The sequence below is a fragment of the Aethalodelphis obliquidens genome, unplaced genomic scaffold, assembly GCF_003676395.1.
Source record: "Aethalodelphis obliquidens isolate GAN/ISIS:26980383/991018 unplaced genomic scaffold, ASM367639v1 scaffold27, whole genome shotgun sequence".
NCBI classification, from domain to species: domain Eukaryota; kingdom Metazoa; phylum Chordata; class Mammalia; order Artiodactyla; family Delphinidae; genus Aethalodelphis; species Aethalodelphis obliquidens.
This window is the reverse complement of record NW_020837971.1, coordinates 18,835,708-18,855,369: the sequence shown is the minus strand read 5'-3', so window position 1 is coordinate 18,855,369 and position 19,662 is coordinate 18,835,708. Positions and strand designations below refer to the sequence as shown.

The following is a 19,662-nucleotide window of genomic DNA, read 5'->3' as shown; positions in this document are numbered from 1 at the left end:
TCTTAGTTGCGGCATGCATGTAGGATCTAGCTCTCTGACCAGGAGTAGAACCCACGTCCTCTGCATTGGAAGGCAGGTTCTTTACCTCTGTGCCACCAGGGGAGTCCCCATCTTAACCTTTTTTTTTTTTTTCGGTACGTGGGCCTTGTTTATAATAAATTTTGAGAGCAACTTATGTATTTAAAAAGAAGAGATTGGTTAAATAAATTGTGGTTCAGCCATGCCATTAAAAATTCATGTTAGGTAGAAAGATATTTACTTTTTTTTCAGGTTTTTCTCTTTTTTTTTAAATTTATTTATCTATTTTTGGCTGCTTTGGGTCTTCGTTGCTGCGCACGGGCCTTCTCTAGTTGCAGCAAGCAGGGGCTACTCTTCGTTGCGGTGCGCGGGCTTCTCATCGCGGTGGCTTCTCTTGTTGCGGAGCACGGGCTCTAGGCGCGCGGGCTTCGGTAGTTGTGGTGCACGGGCTTCAGTAGTTGTGGCTGTCAGTCTGTAGTGCACAGGCTCAGTAGTTGTGGCGCACGGGCTTAGTTGCTCTGTGGCATGTGGGATCTTCCCAGACCAGGGATCGAACCCACATACCCTGCATTGGCAGGCGTATTCTTAACCTCTGCGCCACCAGGGGAGTCCCAGAAGGACATTTTAAAGGCATGGAAAAATTGTCATAACGTTTTATCAGTTTTTTTTTTAAGTTATAATACAGTGTGTAGTGTGATATTAATTCTTATATGTAAATATACTTATATGCCTATATTGATTACCTCTGGATAGTCTCATTTCTTCTTCTTGCTTTTTTCTATTATCTGTATTTTAAATACTGTCTAATTCTTTTTTTGTCACAAAAGGTTAAGAATAGAATCATAAGCAGACTTTGAATCCCTTGATTGGCAGATGTTTTCCTGTGTTACAGAAAGATGCCATTAAACGTTTTTATTTTAAATATTTTCTTTTATAAACATATTATATGCTTATAATAGAAATTTGGAAAATATGGGAAAGTATCAGGTAAAAACGAAAGATAACGTGATATCATTGTACAGACACAACCACTTTGAACATATCTATGTGTTACTCTGGCTCTTTCCTCTTAAGTTTCTTTCTCTCTTTCTGTCTCCATCTGTCTCTCTTCACAATGTACAACCCGCACCATCCATTTGGGGCTCGTCCTCCCATCCTTCAGGATTCTGAGAAGTACCAGCATTGCACTGATGCCTTTCACCCCTGGGAGCAATTGTAAACCTTGTCGGTCTTATTGAAGGGGTGCCCTGGTCCAACAATCACTTGGCAAATCGTCAGCTCTTCTGTTTGAAACCGAAATTCTCCCAGAGACTGAATTCTTCCTGACTGTGGGAGACTTTGGGACACATGTTAAGTCCCTTGGTTACTGTGTCTTTGCGATGGAAGTGACCTGCATGGCTGATCTCTTTCTAACAAATTTGGTGGTCAGCTCTTCTCTCTGTCTGTATATAGAACACTCGGTCCTCAGCTTTCTTAATGCCGATGAAAACAGAACACAACTAATGAGATTAAAACCCTTAGGAGCTGTCATTTGTAGTCAATCATTTACAAAAACTGCACGAATGGATTGATCGATTACAGATATTTTCAGACAGTAACTTGCAAATTAATAGCTGAAGTTTTAGATAATCAACCAGGTGACACAGACCGTGCACGTCCTACCCTTTGTGTGGCATCCAGGCCTCTCCCTCTTTGGCGTGGAGTCTGGGAGTATTTATTTACAGGACCCCAACTCATGGGATCCCTGAGGATTGGACACGGCACGAATGTGGTTGGTACATACCCATCCCCCCAGATGAGGCATCCTTAACATCATTGTGGGAGATGCTGGAAGATTCTCCAAGCCTAAGCAGATTTGAAATGTGGACCCATGAGTCCATTTAAATCCCAGTTTTCATGGCCTGTGACAAGTCAATAATCGCTCTCCTCCTCAGTTTCCACAACTGAAATGTAAATAAAAGCAGTACCTGGTTCTTTTGTTTTTCTCATGAGAGTCTTTTTTAAATCATCTTACAAACCAACCAGTTGAACAAACAGAATAAGAAATTTGAAAGCACTTCCTTGTTTCTAGGATGTGGCTTTGCCTAGGGGCTTGAGAAGGGGCCATCAGTTTCTTGTTCCCTTTCCCTAAATATATGAATTTAACAATTACGTTTATGTTTTAGGCCCAAAGTGTGATCCAGTCTGTCTTAATGGAAGCTGCTGGGGTGCAGGGAAGGAGAACTGCCAGAAACGTGAGTCGGGGAGCAGAGTTTCGCTGGCCATCTTCTCCCCTTACACTTGCATTTGTTTTCCCTTTGAAGACTCCGAAAGCACTGTTGATTTTAAGGCCCTGTCGTAAGTCAGTGCAAGTGGGCCACCCGTGTACCAGCCATTCTCTCTGAACAGTATGTTTGGCAGGTTTTCCTGGGAATGGGGGCTTGTCTGTGTTACCTGAGTCATGGCATCTCTTACGTCCTCGCCTCTCCTGCCGCCCCCCTCTCTTGAGTACCCACCTCCAGAGAAGCAAGAGTAGCTTCTTCTTCAAGGGGGTTTTTCTGCGGGAATCCTAGTTCGGGAGCGTGAACGGCCAAGGAATCTGGGGACGTGTCATCTTGAAAACTTTAAGTCTAATTGTGATGTGACTGTTACGTCCTTTTAAACACTACTTTCTGGCAGGCGTCATGCTATCTGTACATGCTTTCTGTTACCCACCCCCAAACTCAATTCTCATCGGTATCTAATTTAGCAGTCTGAAAGTCCAGAGTTGGTCTGAGTCAGTTCTCCTAAGTGATGAGAAACAAGTAGGAAAAAAAAAAAAAAAGTACAGTAAGAAAGATCAAGACTCCGTTGAATTTAGCAGAATGTGAATGTTGGGGAACTTAAGCCGCAGAATCACCAAATTGATCCATCTTTCATCCGCTGTTTGCAAGTGCTCTGCGAGGTGCCGGGGAAGGCATCCTTCCTCCCTCCCGAACCCTTCAGCTCACGGATGGCCTCTGCTTCTTTCCAGTGACCAAAGTCATCTGTGCCCAGCAGTGTTCCGGGCGCTGCCGCGGCAGGTCCCCCAGCGACTGCTGCCACAGCCAGTGTGCCGCCGGCTGCACGGGGCCGCGGGAGAGTGACTGCCTGGTAATACCCACCCCAGCGGCTTCTCTGGCCCGAGATTCAGAGAGCCTTCCTGTGACCGAACTGTACTGACTGACGTCTGTAGCCGCAGGGGTGACAAAGCATCTTTTAGTGTCCTGCCTTCCTTCACCCCTTACTTGGTGACCTTGGGCAACTTATGTGACCTCTCCGTGCCTCAGTTTCCTTGTCTGACAGTGGTGGAGAGTAAAGTACCTGCCCGTGAAGTGCTCTAAACGGCACAGTGTGTGTGGCCTCCATACCCAGGACCTGGGCATAGAATGAGCCAAACTACGAACTGTGTGTTATGGGCCCCTAATGTCTCTTGTGGCCAGCACCCGCCTCGTCTCACTGTTTACTGCTCCACTCGATTCTCATTACAAACCTAGGGCGCTGATGCCGCAGGGACCCCTAAGATGCGTACGGAGAAGTTAAGGGGCCACACAGACCCCGAGTGGCAGGACAGCTGCGACTCCATTTGTGCCTTTCGCCCCTAAAGCCTCTGCTCTTTCCACCTCGGCTCAGAGACCTCCTGCACATATCCCTCCACGCCCACCCCCCACCTCCTCGCCCCCCGTGGGGTCCCCACGCCCTCGCTGTTGTCCCTGTTACTGCAGAAAGCTCAAGTGTCCCCGTGGGCCGCGGGGGCCACACATCTGATCATGGGCGCCTTGCGAGTCCCGAGACACCAGGGCGGACAGACGGGGTCCCAGAGTCAGAGCTGAGCGAGCTCCAGACTGGGAGACTCACCTTGGACGGGATCCCAAAGAGTCTGGTTTTCAGGAACAGGGAGGCTAAAGTTCCAGAGGCTGGACAGGCCCCCCAGGCTTTGGACTCGGCTGGTCTGGGCCGGTCCTGATGTGCGGCTGGAAGGAGACGGCCCGAGGCTGTTGGTCAGGGCCCCTCTGTGCGTGGTCTGGTCCCCTCTGCACCACACCCCCTAGTCCAGGTTCTCTGCGTTTGGCAATAAATTCTAAAATGTATCCTCAAGTGTTGTTTAGGAGGGAAACCTGACGTAAGTTAGGCCGAAGAATAATTTCACTGTAGAGTTAACTACTCTCGTGTGTGTACTCCTGCCTTGTTTTGAAAGTTAACGGAGACGTATTTTTCCCTCATCATAATCCGTAAACTCTGACAGCTGGGACAGTGGATTTAAGAAAAACCATGCTTTTAAGAGAAAGGTCTTTCTGACTCTACAGAGAGTGCTTTGCTAGACGTGTGTGCTCTGACCAAACACCTGGACGCAGAGAACCGCGGCCGCAGCTCCCCGCACGGAGTCTAACAGCCGCCGCCCCTCCCCTGACAGGTCTGCCGCAGGTTCCGGGACGGAGCCACATGCAAGGACACATGCCCGCCACTCATGCTGTACGACCCCACCACCTACGAGATGAAAGTCAACCCGCTGGGGAAGTACAGCTTCGGCGCCACCTGTGTCAGGAAGTGTCCCCGTGAGTGCCCCTCGTGGGGACCCTTTCGTTGTCAGGCACCCCGTTACCTGTTCTGTCTCCTGCTGGCATCCCCGCGTCCCCCGCTCACGTGTCCTTGGGTCCCTGTGTCCGCCTCAGCGTCAGGCAGGTGAGGGGACGGCTGCTGCTCCAACCTCGAGTCAGTTCTTGTGTCCTGAGCCCCAGCCGTGGTCGCCCAGAATATCCCATCGTCTGATTGGCACAGACCCATGACCACTGGGCCATTTTCCCGTTTAGCTCTTTGCAGGTATTTAAACGGCCTAAGTTAGAGAGTAGTTAGAAGACCTGCCTTTTTTAGTGGTTAAACATCTGGTGAAGGTTGTGCCCTTAGGAATACTGCAGAGGGGTTTTTGCTTGTCAGTTGGCTTTGTTTAATCATTTGGGCTTGGGTTTTGCTTAGTTCAATTTGTGCTTTACAGATGACTCTGGTATTTAGGGAAATGGCAACATGAATTATTTCGTGGTAGAGGAAGTGTAGAATTGTCTCATTAAATTGTTTTAGAAACCAATCTTGATTTCCAAGAGGGAAGATGAAGGAAAAAGAAAAAAATGTTTAAGAACAATTGTGAGGGGGAGGTTTGCCCTACCAGATCTGTGAACATGAAATTTTATCAATTTGGAACAGAAAAAAGAACACACAACTAGAATAATAAACCACTATAAGGTAAAAGACAAGCTAAGAAAAATTCGCCACAGTCATGACACAGACATATACTCTTTGAGAGACAGCTTAACGGGCAGAGTTCAAAGTCCACAGGAAACCACTCAGAGCCTCAGAGAACAAAAGTAGACAGTTTTCAGAAGGAAAATGACAGATGCCCAGCCAATAGGTTTGAGGATCCACTTGGGAAAGTTGCAAGGAACACATAGAGTTCCTGAAAAGTATAGACTGATATTTGTGTTAATAGGTTGTTAACACAAACACGGCAGCCACGAGACAGTGACCGGCGTCGGGGCTGGTGTTGAGCGTGGGCACCGCCACCCACGGTGGCCGGAGGGGATGAGGGCAGCCCCGGGTGTGGCAGCCCCAGCAGAAGCGTGGTCTTTGTGTAGCTTCCCATTTTTAAATCAATAGTCAAGCTTCAAGCACACGTCCTGAAGGGAGACCCTACGGGAACACAGGCTGCAGGGAGGGGGGGACACGGTGACCAGCGAGCAGGCAGCACCCCGAGCAGCCCGGCACTGCGCCTGGCGGGGAGGCCCTGAGAACCCGTGAACCCCGCATCCCTCTCTGTTTGCAGCCTTTCATTCTTTGTCCTTAAAGTAACCAAAACCAGAGGATCAGCCCGTCATGGAGGGTCCTGAGGCCCAGGAACACCTGGTGCCGCCTTCGCCACCTTCCTTTCACTGTCCCCCAGGTAACTACGTGGTGACGGACCACGGCTCGTGCGTCCGCGCCTGCAGCTCTGACAGCCAGGAGGTGGAGGAGGACGGCGTCCGCAAGTGTAAAAAGTGCGACGGACCTTGTGGCAAAGGTGGGAAGCCGCCCAGTGCGGGCGAGGGGCTGTCTCTGCTCCCTGCCCCCAGACCTTCGGCGTCACGCTCAGACGAGATGGGAGGGGATCTCCCGGCTCGGAAACGTGTCCCTTCCTTTACGCTCTGCCCTGTTTCTGGGTGTCCTCAATGCCAATGTATCCCTGCTTATCCTGTACTTTATGTTTTATCGAGAAATTTTTCAAACAACACCCAGAAACGTTGCAAGAATAGTGTAATGAACACCCATATGCCCTGCACTTAACTTTACCAATTTTCAGTAATCGCCACGTTGCTCTCCCTCTGTGTCTGTGTGTGTGTGTGTGTGTGTGTGTGTGTGTGTATGTGTGTGTGTTTTCTGAGCCCAGTGACAATTACAGGTGTTATAACACTTCACCCTACGTTCGCCAGCACACTTTCCTACACATGGGACATTCCCCTAAGTAACAAAAGACGGCTTCACTCTCATCTCGAGTTTAACATCGATTCAGTGCAATTCTAGTTTTCAGTTTAATTTCAACTCCCCCACTGTCCCAATACATCCTTTTTAGCTGCTTTTCAATCCAGAGTCCAGCTGAGGGCTGTGGGTTCCATGTTCTTCCTTAAATCAGAACCATTTCTCAGCCCCCTTTTCCCCAATGCTGTGCAGAGTTGAGGCCGGGTGTTTTGCAGGATGTCCCTCGTCTGCCCTGGGCATGGTTTTCCTCCAGGCGGGACTCAGGTGGGCAGGAGCATTTCCCCTCATTGCGTCCCACCAGGGGGCACAGCCATTTCATCCCGTTACCACGATGACGAATTCGATGATTTGCTTGAAGTAGCGTCAGTCAGATTTCTTGGTGGTTATAAAGGAGTGATTTCCTCTTTCTATCATGTCTTCTACATTTATTAGTTGACATTCTTTTCTAAAATAGCTTTTTTAGTACCCACGTGAGGTCATTGAATCCTTTTTTTATTCAGTTTATGGTAATCCCTCCTGTCATCATTCACTTTGACGTCCAGACTGTCTCCCATGTGGCCTGTGGGAGCCTCCCCAGTTGGCACCTGAGTCCTTTGGGCACGTGGCAGGCCTAGACCACGTCTTCCAGTTCCGCATCTACACTCTTTGTACCTTGCCACTTAAACTTAGCATACCCTGGAGATCACTCCAGATAACTTCATATGAATCTTCCTCATCCTACTTTGCAGCTGCTGGGCACTCCCCGAACCCTATCCATAATCCCCTGTATCCTATCCCCTCTACCATAATTTATCCAGCCAGTCTCCCTGTATATGGTCATTTAGATTGTTTCCGCTGTTTTGCTGTTAAAAAAAAATGCCTCAATGAATAACTGCTTATCTTGAACATCTGCTTCAGAGGCTACCTTCCCTAAGAAGCATCTGTGATTTCAGCTGAAACTGATTACCACCTCTGTGCTCTTGCATTGCACGTGTGTTCTTCACGGGGCAAACTCAGCCTCCGTGCTGCACGTCATCGAGTCCCTCCAGCCCCCCTAGGGGGTCTGTGCCATTACCATCCCCACTTTACAGACCCACGAGCTCCCAACGGGTCTCTCTGGCCACCTGGCCGTGTAGCTCCTGTGTCGCAGGGGTGTCGGGGCCCTGAGAGATGAGTGTCCTTTGGCTCCAGGAGACCTCCCAGCAGAGGGGACATGGAAGGAAGAAAATAAGAACCTGGGGCAGTGCCTGGCACAGAGGAAGTAGAAGAGTTAAGCCCCTGAAGAGAGAGAGGGTTATACCGTCAGCATCCTCAAATGGATCAATAAAATCAGAGATGATTTTTGTCTTTCTTCTGTTAGTTTTGTGTTCAACAACCACTTCGATGCTCCTGTAATCATTATGCTCTATTTTCTACCCACCCCCAGTTCATATCCTGGAGTAGTGGCCAACTCAGATCCCTTCGGGTGTAGGGCGATGCCAGGAAAACAAAGTTTAGAAAATGCGTGTGTTGATGGTCTACAACTTCTCCAAATCTGATCGGTCTAGGGGTGAATGTGTAATTTATCTCCAAATTTAGGAATTCAGGTAACCCCACCAATCACCATCACACCTAAACAGAGAGAGAATAGATATTCTTTCAAACATGTGGAAATCTCTTCTGAACCTGTAATTAAATGGCAAGTCCCCGTTGGCAGGCATCTGCCTCAGGGCTTGTTGTGCGGAAGCCAGCCTCACTCTGTTGTCAGCCAGAGCCTTGGAATCCTAAAACAGCCTCGCCCTCCCATTCCCAAACCCACAGCGAGGCAGATGCAGTGCAAGGCGAGCCTGGAGGTCCAGGGGGGCTGATGGGGCAGGCCCCACTGCCAGGTGGCAACCCAAGCAGCAGGGACTCTGGACAGAGTGGAGCAGAGGGAGACGGAGGGACCGGGGGACCTTGTCCCCCGGGAGGCCTGGGTGAGGCCAGGGGAGGACCTCACCCTCATCCTTTCATCCTCCTCTTTCAAAACCTCATTGAAAAACAATGAGATTTTCCATGATTATTCTTCAAAGTAAGATACAATCTGAAAGAGAGGTACCAAAGATTGCACTGTGAATTCTAGAAGCAGAGCCACAACAGATAAGTGGGCTTTGGAGGGAACTGGCATCTGAGATGGAAATTCGGGAGTGAATGTAAATTCATAAATGGGCTCAGAGTGTGGAAAAAGGCGTCTGAGACTGACGTCACAATAGGACACAGATCAAAGCACATGGCTTAAGTAAACGCTGTGGAAGAAAAGCAGTTTATCTGATAAGAGTTATTCCAGTATTTCTTATGATGTAACATCAGACGGCCATTAAAAACCATGTTTGTGAATGGTTTTAATGACAGGACAAATGTTCACAGCATAATAAGTGGGAAAAAAAAAAACAGCTCCATATCTAGTGTGACATAACCATGGAGGAGAGCTAGAAGGAAATTTTCTAAAATATCAAAGGTACATAGGAGAATTGCTTGTCATTTTGTTCCCCTTTATTCTGTGTTTTCAAGGTTTTCTCAGATGAATGCATCTTGCTCTTTCCATTAAAAACAAAAATATCTATGCATATTGTTTCTTTCAGTTAGAAGACCAAGCCGCAGGCCCAGTTAGGCGAGGGGAGGCGTTGAGGGTCAGTAGGGGCACGCGGGTGAGCACAGGACAGCACTGACGGCGCAGGGCACACTGTCATGGAGAGGAAGCTGGAGTCCTCAGGAGCAACTGTACTCTGGCCCAAGTGGGGAAAATGAGGAGGAGAAAGCAGGTTCCTTGAGGACAGCCATGGCGTCTCCTGTAACCACTGCAGCCCCAACCCCGCCATGGTCCCTGGGCCCTAGCAGGCCTAGCAGTGTTTGTTGAGTGAATGAATGACAGCCTGGCGGCAATAGTTCCCACGGCAGTTTCCTGCCTGCTCCCCTCTGCCTGTGGAACACTAGCTATTCTTAATTCAACAAATGCGAGTGAAATAAACACCTCCCTTACCTTTACAGTTTGTAACGGAATAGGAATTGGTGAGTTTAAAGATACACTTTCCATAAATGCTACAAATATTAAACACTTCAGAAATTGCACCTCGATCAGTGGAGACCTTCATATCCTGCCAGTAGCATTTAAGGGGTAAGTAAAGATTTTTAAGTTACTGATATAATATAGAAAAAAACGAAATCAGCTTTGTTCACCTGCAGGTTGTTACTGATCGTCCTGTTCCTTGTTTCAGTGATTCCTTCACACGTACTCCACCTCTGGACCCAAAGGAACTGGACATTCTAAAAACTGTAAAGGAAATAACAGGTGTGTGCCGCTAACATATCATATGAACATAAACAGGAAATCAGTGTTTTATGAAGAGAACGTTTAGCAGTATTTTCTTCTCCTTTAGCATAAAAACATTTATTCTGAAATTCTACCATTCATGAGTAATCAGTTCTTCGATATTTTTCAAAAATGCAGTTTCCTCTGCACTCGAGAGGTGAGCTCTTTAAGCAAAGAGTTAGGTCATTCATGACGTGGTGTGAACATGTCTGCTCTCTCACCGCCCAGCCCAGGCCAGCCGTCCGAGGACCAGCCCAGGACGTGGTGGGTAGAGGGAGGGGGGCAGCGGCGAGCGGACAGCAGGCTCCCGGGCCTGGAGACGCACTTCACATCCTGCTCTGCCACCGGCAGGCCTGGGCCCGGGACCCGTCAGAACTCCACTTCCGACATCCCTAAAAAAGAAATAATCAGACTAAATAGCAAGGTTGTTTGGAGAACTGGAACTAAATAAGGATACCATGTCAGCTCAGCCTCCTTGCGGCGCTCCAGCTCGGCACTGGCCGCTGTCATTGAGCGCGGCAGCCTGCTTGGGGTCTCGCCCTTGGAGCACAGCCTGCGGGGTGAGAGTCGGGCGGCGGCTGGTGCGCAGCGACGCATGCGTGCGTGTGCTCGGGAAGATGACGAGAAGAACGTTCACCTCTCCTGCTCGTCGACACTCCTGAAAATCCTACAATAATGTCTCACACAGAATAGACATTTCTAAGTGGTGTGTGCCTGAACCTTCCTTCTGCCTTATAGGGTTTTTGCTGATTCAGGCCTGGCCTGCAAACAGGACTGGCCTCCATGCTTTTGAGAACCTGGAAATCATACGTGGCAGGACGAAGCAACAGTAAGTTGACCCCAGCCAAAGCCCGGTAGACCCTTATTTTTTGTTTTTGAAATAAGACTTACGGAGGTGCTGCAGAGACACTACAGAGAGTTCCCACACATCCTTCACCCGGCTGCCCCGATGGTGACACCCTGCATCAGCGTGGCACGAGAGTCAAGTAAAGAAATCGGTAGTAACTGAACTGCAGACTTTCTGGGATCGCGCCAGTTTTTCCATGAACGCCTTGTGTGTTCTGTCAGCCCACACTGCACGCGGCTGTCACGTCTCCTTGGTCCCTGCCGTCGGTGACAGTTCCTTTGTCTTCCTTGTCTTTCATGGCCTTGACCCTTTTGAAAAGTATTGGTCAGGCATCTTGTAGGATAGCCAGTGTTTTCTCCTGATTCAGCTGAGGTTTTGCACTTTTGGCAAGAACAGCACTGAGGTCACACATCCTTTTCAGCAAGTCATTTCAGGGGACCTGAGAGGCTGTTTAACATGGAGTGTATCTTTCAGGATTTCCACTTTTCCAGCTCCAAGAGTGAAACACACCCACACGCACACGCACACGCACACACACAAGCACCTTTAATGTAATAAGGGTAATGAAGAGTTTTGTGGTGAGGGGAAGTTTGGGACTCTCTTGTTCAAACCTGCCTTGGAAACCGTCTGGTTCCGAGCACTCTTTCCCATAATTGACTCCTCAGAGGGCTACGTAATATTGTGCAATATTAAAGAAAGGCAGACGACAGTGCATGTGAAATAAGCATCACTTTCCAAAAACCGTCGCGGCTTTGCATCGCTGATGCTAAACTGGCAGCTCATATCACTTCCCAGAAAGGCCCCTGTGCTCTGAGTTCTCAGGAATACTTCTTTTGCCCCAAGTTCATACAGAGATGAGAGATTTAGGTTCGTTTTCTTGGGTGACTAGCATATACCTCTCCGCTTAGTTTTAGGGATATAAATAAGATAAAGATGACTTTTTTTCCTTTTCACATTTGCTGAGAAGTCCAAGGATGGACCGTCCCTCCTGGGGCAGTGTGACCCCTGGTTCTCAGCAAAGCCAAACCTGCCCGGCAGGGAAGACCTCAGCTTTGTCTCTGCTGGCTTGCCTCCCCTGGGCACAGTCTGGGGGGATTCCTAACAGCAGGGGCGCAGGTCTAATACACAGGAGCCAGGCTGTGGGAGGACAGAGGGAGGAAAGGGTGGGGAGAGAAAAAGTAACAAGGAGAAGAAGGGGTCCTCAAATTATGCTTTGCCTTCTGTCATCTCACGCCTTCATTATCACTCTCTCTACTGTACTGTCTCAACTGGCCCATTCCACGTCCTGGTGTCCAGTGAGCTTCCTAAAAGTGCAAATCTCCTTCCTATGGTTTCCCATCATTTGCGGACAAAAACCTCCTCCGTGTGGTGTCTAAGGTGGTCCATGCTCTGGCCTCTTCCCCCTCCCAGGCCCCCCTCCCAGGCCCCGCCCACCTCGAGCAGTAGTTCATGGTTCTTAGTGCCTGTCACGTTCTCCTGCAGGTGGTTCAGGACTTCCTTCCATTCAGTCGGAATAACTTCCACCTGGTCACTTGATGAACACGTACTGATCACCCCGTAGGATCCTAGCACAGGGTTGGGTAGCAAAGAAAATATCATAGTCCCTGCTCCCGGGGTCCTGACAATCAGGCCTCACCCCTTCCGGGAGACCCCCTCCGCAGACTTGTTTAGACCCCTACTCTTTGCCTCCGTGGTACCCCTGCTGGGTTAAAATTATCTACTCATATGATTGTGTCATCACTAGACAAAAGGTGTTTTGAGAATAGGAAACACACACTTAACGTAGAATTAGAATGAATCACATGTTACCTCAAACGTTTGTTCAATAAATGGATGGGTGGGTGGATAGATGGGTGGATGGATAGATGGGTGGATGGATAGATGGACGGATGGGTAGATGGATGGATGGAAAAATGAACCTGTGATCTCTTAAGTGTATTTGGATATTTGAGAACTTAGAACATGTTCTCAATTCCCAGGCAAAATTAAAATGCAGCCAATCAAATAATGACATTAAGACCTTTATTCAGCCCCTGGTCTGCCACTGGGATTAGAGATACTAAACGAACAAGGAACTAGCTCTTCCCTGATCTAGCTTTAAAAAGCACCTGCAGTTTTCCAAAGTTGCAGTACATACCTTCCACAACGTGACTTAACAACCCGTGGAAGGCAGTTTGTGGTAAATCTAAAGTGGTACAGAAAAGCAAAGTTTTTAGCGATGCTGTGTTTTCATAATTTTTCACGACATTGTTTTTCTTCTCTCCAACTTAGTGGTCAGTTTTCTCTGGCGGTTGTTGGCCTGGATGTAACGTCCTTGGGATTACGCTCCCTCAAGGAGATAAGTGATGGAGATGTGATCATTTCAGGAAACCGAAAGTTGTGCTACGCAGATACAATAAACTGGAAAAAACTCTTTGGGACCTCAAGTCAGAAAACCAAAATTACAAACAACAGGAGTGAAAAAGAGTGCAGTGAGTCACCACTTTGGTCCATTGTGGAGATGGTTCCAGCGGGTCATTTGTTTTGATTTAGAATATTGAAGAACCATCCCCAAACCTTAAAATTACTTTTTACATTCGTAAAGAAGCAAATTAAAAGAAATCTGTATATTCTTAATTGTGGAGTTCATCAGAATTGTTTCTAGATCATTCTCATTTCATAGGATGAACTTGCCTTGAAGTCTAGGCTATCAATTATTGGGAATTTACAGAACTACATTTAGTATTAATGATATTGCATTTTTTAAATTTAATTTTATTTATTATACAGCAGGTTCTTATTAGTTATCTATTTTATACATATTAGTGTATACATGGCAGTTCATCCCACCATCCCGACCCACCCCTCTTCTCCCAGTTATATTGCATTTTAGCTGTGTGTTCCTCCCTGCTCATTTCATCCCCAGTGACTGTAGCTAGACACACACGTGCACGTGCACACACACACACACACTCACACACACACACCGGAATGGGATGACTGTTTCACACGGGCATTTCCAGTTCTGAGTTTTGAGCCATGTCAGCTTTTGAAGCGGGGCCTGCACCGGCATAGCCTGTGCTGTGAGACCCCGGCCAGCGGCAGAAGCAGACCTGAGTTCACATCCTGGCTCGAGCCCTTCCTGGCTTTGAGACCTGCATCAGTTTACGTAAATCTTTGGGCTTTGGCTTCTTCATCCATTAAATGGAGGTAATAATGATTCCCACACCGTAGTGCAGTTGAGAGAATTGGTGAGATTCTGTGTGCCTTGCACACGGCAAGGAGCCTCACGCTTCCCGTGCTGTTCTGGCAGCTCTGAGTGTTTCATCCAGGTACACTCAGCCCCCAGCAGGGCAAAGGGGACTTGCGGTGGGCCTCCGGAAGCCCTTTTGTGCTTGCATCACTGCTTCTCCCAGGGGGCGCAGCATGTGTTTGAGCACCTCACCCACAGGGCCCTTGGCCACTGTTCCTCGGCTGACCCGTGTGGCTCACCCTGTCTTCGCAGAGGCCATGGGCCACGTCTGTAACCCGCTGTGTTCGTCAGAGGGCTGCTGGGGCCCGAAACCCGAAGACTGCATGTCCTGCCGAAACTTCAGCCGTGGCAGGGAGTGTGTGGAGAAGTGCAACGTTCTAAAGGGGTAAGAGGCTTTGTTTTTTAATCCCTATGTTTTGATTTTAAAAAAATAAGACTTAAGATTGTTTTATAGGTTTATGGTTAATCAGTCGGATTATTTTCCTTTTCCTTTGTTTTTGTTTGTTGACAACTGTTAATCACAAAGGGAAGTGAACAGACTTTTTTCATGACTTAATCCAATCCAATTTATAGAGGCTCTCTCTATCTGGAAATATCTTATATTTTTCCTAGCGGCACAATGTTCCCAAGACAAACAGAACAGTCTTCCATGGTTCAGATGGCCAAGACCATGGCCACTGTAGCACAGCATTCCTGCTGTGTCAAAACACAGCTCCTGGTTAATTTTTGTTTATGTTCAAGACACACTGAACAGTGCAAATAACTTCAAATATACCCATGGACAAAGAAATAAACAGTTGTATAACATTTGTTGAATTTATTGCAATCAATAAAAAGTACAGTCTGTTGATTCTATAGGAATTTTGATATTGAGTAAGGCTTTGAATGACCACAAATAATGACTAAAATAAATTAATAGGAAAGTAAAATGGAAGGATAGAGACGGGCAGAGGCAATTTTTTTTGTTTAATTTAAAGAAAAAGAGAAATTTCATGATAGAGAAGAGCGTAGGAGTTACAGATGGCTCTAGGAAATCTTCCTTTCTGTTTCACTATCAGGGCTTGGGCTACAGCTCAGATCAGAAATATTCGGAAGCAGGATGAGAAGACCAAGTTCAATTCTGTAAGAATCTTTAGCTGATAGGCTCATTAGCCTAACAGTAATTTGCATAATTGATAGTATTGTTTCAACAAGTAAGAAATATTGGTGCAGTCCTTACAGCTGCAAACAGACACTAAGCTCTCATGTCTTCAGTGCTGACGTCTCTTTGAAGCGACAAGGTGATTAAAATAGCCACGGCGGTGGCGCCCGGGTCTGCCCATTAGAGAACCCCAGTGCCCAGCAGCACCTGTTCCACTTGCGAGGCTGGCTCCTGCAGCAGGTGTGGTAACCCAGACAAGAAGCACAGGGAAAAAGTCCCACGGCGTATTTGGTTTAATTGATGCCGTCTGCCTGAGAGGACTCACGGACCACGTCTTTGGGTGTAAACACTCCTTGTTCACTGCCTAGTTAATTACCAGTCGTCTTAACACCTGCCACAACTACAGTGTCTTTTCAATCAAACATCAGCTTGTCACTTAACGTTAATCTAAGTTTGCGGAATGGTTAAAATAGTACAAGCAAAATTTTTCACGCCTGTGTTCCCTACTTGCTGTTTTTAGGAATAACCATTAGGAAACATTTAATAGCTGTCTTTCCTTTTCCCAGGCATTAGTCTAGATACCATTTCTTTGCAGCTTAATTTAAATATCCATGAATCTGATATTGGAGGGGGTATCTTAAATCTTAAGGACTGATATCTTAAGGACTGTTTTCTTCTCTTTTTTTCCCATGTGTTGCCTTGCTTATCTAATATTGAAAAACTGCGCCTGGAGAAAAAATGTAGGGAAGATGTTTTGATTATAACGGAAGCTGATGTCTTTGTTCCAGGAGAAGATGACCAAAGACTCCGCTGACAAGAATCAGTTTATTACATTACAGTATAGTCCTAGATTCCCGGCCATTCGACTTTTACCTAAAACTGTTTTGACTTTCTAAGAGAGGTGATTTGTGTCATCTGAGCTCTCAGACAGGTGAACCCAGACAGCATCCTGCAGCAGGGTGTCCAGGGACGGCACTGACCAGTTTCCCGTCTTCTCCCGTCAGAGAGCCCAGGGAGTTCGTTGAAAACTCCGAGTGCGTGCAGTGCCATCCGGAATGCCTGCCCCAGGCCATGAACGTGACCTGCACGGGACACGTAAGGAGCATGTTTAATGTCACCCCACACGTCAGCCATAGCCCGCAAGGATGACCCTCGCCCCCGTCACCCCGTGCCTGCCGGGACGCGCATCCAGCGCACTCCCCGTCCACATCTCACAGCCGTCGGGGGCTGTGACTGAGGGGACGTCAGCACATACCCTGCCGGCACGGGCATTCCCCTTCTCTGTCCAACCCCAGATGCACGTGGTGATGCCCGTCCTCACACCACAGATCAGGGTGCCCTGTGGACGGGGCACGCCCACAGGCAGCCTTCAGTGTTCCTGACATCTGTCTTCATTGCTTTATTGTCTTAATCAAACATCACCAAATTCTTATTTAACATGAGTTTATCGTTATTTGAAGAGTTTTTTTTTGTTGTTGTTTTTTTTGCGGTATGCGGGCCTCTCACTGTTGGGGCCCCTCCCGTCGCGGAGCACAGGCTCCGGATGCGCAGGCTCAGCGGCCATGGCTCACGGGCCCAGCCGCTACGCGGCATGTGGGATCTTCCCGGACCAGGGCGTGAACCCGTGTCCCCTGCATCGGCAGGCGGACTCTCAACCACTGCGCCACCAGGGAAGCCCTGAAGAGTATTTTTTAATCACAAAGGAAAGGTTTTCAAAATTCAGTTTCACATCTACATGTTCAGTAATAATCTTTTAGAGAGTGTGAGAATGCAGGTCCCTCTCACACCTGTGTGCCCATGTTGTTAATTCTCAGTTTATTTATACGAGGAGCTCTGTTTGGATTTGAATTTCAACAGCCATATCTAAATCTAGTAATGGAAAACATTTCTCAGAAGTTCTTTAAATCAGACAAAAGACAGGCTCAGTTTTGAGGTACAGGCTGGTTACAAAGGAAACCACTGGTTTTTAGGTTGGTGTTCGGTTAAGTTTTCATCAGTGAAATAAAATAACTGGTGATGTTGACTGACTTAGTCATCTGATTGTTCTGGCTCTGGGAATACTCAGTCTTTGAGACATGAGAGCACTGAGCCAGCAGGCAGGCCCTCCCCTACCCACGTTATTTCAGCCCTTTGTGAAGTGTGCGGACACAACCCAAACAGCCCCAGTGCATTCATTTCTGTGGGTTTTACCGACGCATTCACATTGGACCAACAGAATCAAATTTAGCATGTTGCTCAGTTAATTATGCAGCCATCACTGCACTTCCATGTGCCACCTTCTCAACACTGGAGAGATGTAGGTGTGGCTTTTCTCAGCTTGGCCTTGGTGAGTCCAGCTTCCCACAGAGGCCCCCTCAACTCCAAACACGATTCACAAGGAAGTCCATCTGACTGATAAGGATATAAATATACATGTAGGCCAATCAAGAATGCTTTGACAAGGAAAGATGCCCACAGTGTATCGAGTAAAATGTAATAAAGCACATAGTACAGTTTCTCTCATGTTTTATATATATATATATATATGTATGTATATAAAGTACACATTTAAAGTCAAGAAGACTTTATTCTCAGCTGTTAACAGTGGTCACATCAGGCAAGCACAGTCACAGAAGAGCTTGTCCACTTTAAGAACTTCCACGTCGTTTGATTTTTTTTCATGATAAGCATTTTAAGTAAAAAGTTACTTCATTCTGGGGGGTTCCCTGGTGGCACAGTGGTTGACAGTCCGCCTGCCGATGCAGGGGACGCGGGTTTGTGCCCCGGTCTGGGAAGATCCCACATGCCGCGGAGCGGCTAGGCCCGTGAGCCATGGCCACTGAGCCTGCGCGTCCGGAGCCTATGTTCCGCAACGGGAGAGGCCACAACAGTGAGAGGCCCGTGTACCGCAAAAAAAAAAAAAAAAAAGTTACTTCATTCTGAAAAAGAGAGAGACGTAAGTAAATGTTTGATTTATGAAACGGTTTTTCCACCTTGGTGCAGGGACCAGGCAGCTGTGTAAAGTGTGCCCACAACATCGACGGCCCTCACTGCGTCAAGACCTGCCCTGCTGGAGTCACAGGAGAAAACAGCACCCTGATCTGGAAGTTTGCAGATGCCAATCACGTGTGTCACCTGTGCCACCCCAGCTGCACCTACGGGTGAGTGCAGGAAGCTCTGGGTCTGCAAAGGAAAAGGCAGAACAGGGTGCTTCCCATCTTGCAAATTTGTAGATTGAAAATGTCTCCGGACTTTCCAGTCAGTCAAGTACAGAGGTTTGTATCTGAGTCAGTTCCTCCAGGTGTGCTGGACCCACGGCCACGGCAGCAGCAATGATACGCTCGTGGGCAGATCATGGTGCTGGCGGGAGAGCCTCTCAGCCTCTCCAGGTGTGTCTCGTGCCAGGGCCCTGTTCTGCGGTGCCAGCATGTCCCAACAAGAAGAATAAGGAATGGGGGAACGAGAGCAGAGGTCCTGCCCCGTCCCCAAAGGTGTCTATATATATATATATATATATATATATATATATGTATGTATATATATATAAAATATCTTTCCAGATGACTGGGATTCCTGTGGGAATCTTTTATTGGTTTACAATTAATAGAAGATAACATTGCCTGGAATGTTGCCTAAAGGTGCTTTTTCTTTTAGCTAGTTGATTGCTAAGCTGTTAATAGGGAAATTAAAACTTTTGACTGTAATTAGTGGAAGCACTCAGAAGGTATATATCTTATTTACTAACATGATAAATTTGACAATGAAATTGGACTACTAGAAATCAGAAGGAGAAGTTGTCCCATATATTTCACGTTCCCTTCTATCTCATAATCCTCAACTTTATTTGGCACCGTTACTCTTCTCTGGAGCCATCTCTTACTAGCTGTGTGGACTTGGGGAAGTGTCTTAACCTCTCTGTGCTTCACTTTCCTCACCTGTAAATTAGGATAATAAGACTGCATCGCTCACAGGATTTTTGAGATCTTGAGTTAATGCGTGTACTGTACTTAGAATAGTGCGTGGACCACACGAGCACTCAATCAGCGATTGCACAGATGGCGGTGCGGAGCTGGTGACGAGGTGGCAGTAACGATGGTGGCGGTTATAATGCTGGTGAAGGAGGTAACGGTGCCAGTCCTGCTGGTAGTGACGGTGGTAATTATGACCGTGACAGTGATGGTTAGTGTTCTGAAGGGGTGCAGAACCTTCCAGTTAGACTTCTAAACATCAGGAGTCTTGAAAATTTTCCGAGTATGTCCTAAGTTTTTACAAAAAAACTATTTTAACTGCATTTATATGGAAGAGCCTGGGCCTGGAGACAAGTGATTTGGGAATGACTGGTACCCTGGTCAACTTCCGTCGTTTCACCTTCCTTCTTGAGTTTCAGCCATCATGAGGGTAAATGGAAGGGCTCCATCATTCCATGACCCTGTGGTCCAAGAGTTTCAGTCCCAGGCAGCTGACTCCCCAGCTAACATGTAGGAAGCCTGGGCATTTCCTGTGTGGTTTGCATGTGACTGTCTTCTCCCTCTAATCTTAGTCTAAGCCATTGGTGTGTTGCAAGTGATCTGGAATATTTTACCAAGTTTAACACACACACACACACACACACACACACACACACACACACACACACA

At 47.5% G+C, this 19,662-nt stretch overlaps 1 protein-coding gene across 6 annotated transcripts in view; it reads left to right on the top strand.

The window, feature by feature from the left end:
- Window positions 1-19,662, top strand: part of EGFR (epidermal growth factor receptor) — a 193,608-nt gene that overhangs the window by 136,801 nt on the left and 37,145 nt on the right. For all 6 annotated transcript variants that reach the window (XR_003436612.1, XR_003436611.1, XR_003436610.1 and 3 more), the window contains exons 5-15: window positions 2,184-2,252; window positions 3,011-3,129; window positions 4,430-4,571; window positions 5,948-6,064; window positions 9,505-9,631; window positions 9,732-9,805; window positions 10,565-10,655; window positions 12,945-13,144; window positions 14,158-14,290; window positions 16,051-16,141; window positions 18,029-18,186. Coding sequence is in view for 3 of the 6 variants with exons in the window: in XM_027124105.1 (XP_026979906.1) it covers window positions 2,184-2,252; window positions 3,011-3,129; window positions 4,430-4,571; window positions 5,948-6,064; window positions 9,505-9,631; window positions 9,732-9,805; window positions 10,565-10,655; window positions 12,945-13,144; window positions 14,158-14,290; window positions 16,051-16,141; window positions 18,029-18,186 (1,321 nt within the window). In the remaining 3 variants the exon portion in view is untranslated. The remainder of the gene's footprint in view (window positions 1-2,183; window positions 2,253-3,010; window positions 3,130-4,429; window positions 4,572-5,947; window positions 6,065-9,504; window positions 9,632-9,731; window positions 9,806-10,564; window positions 10,656-12,944; window positions 13,145-14,157; window positions 14,291-16,050; window positions 16,142-18,028; window positions 18,187-19,662) is intronic.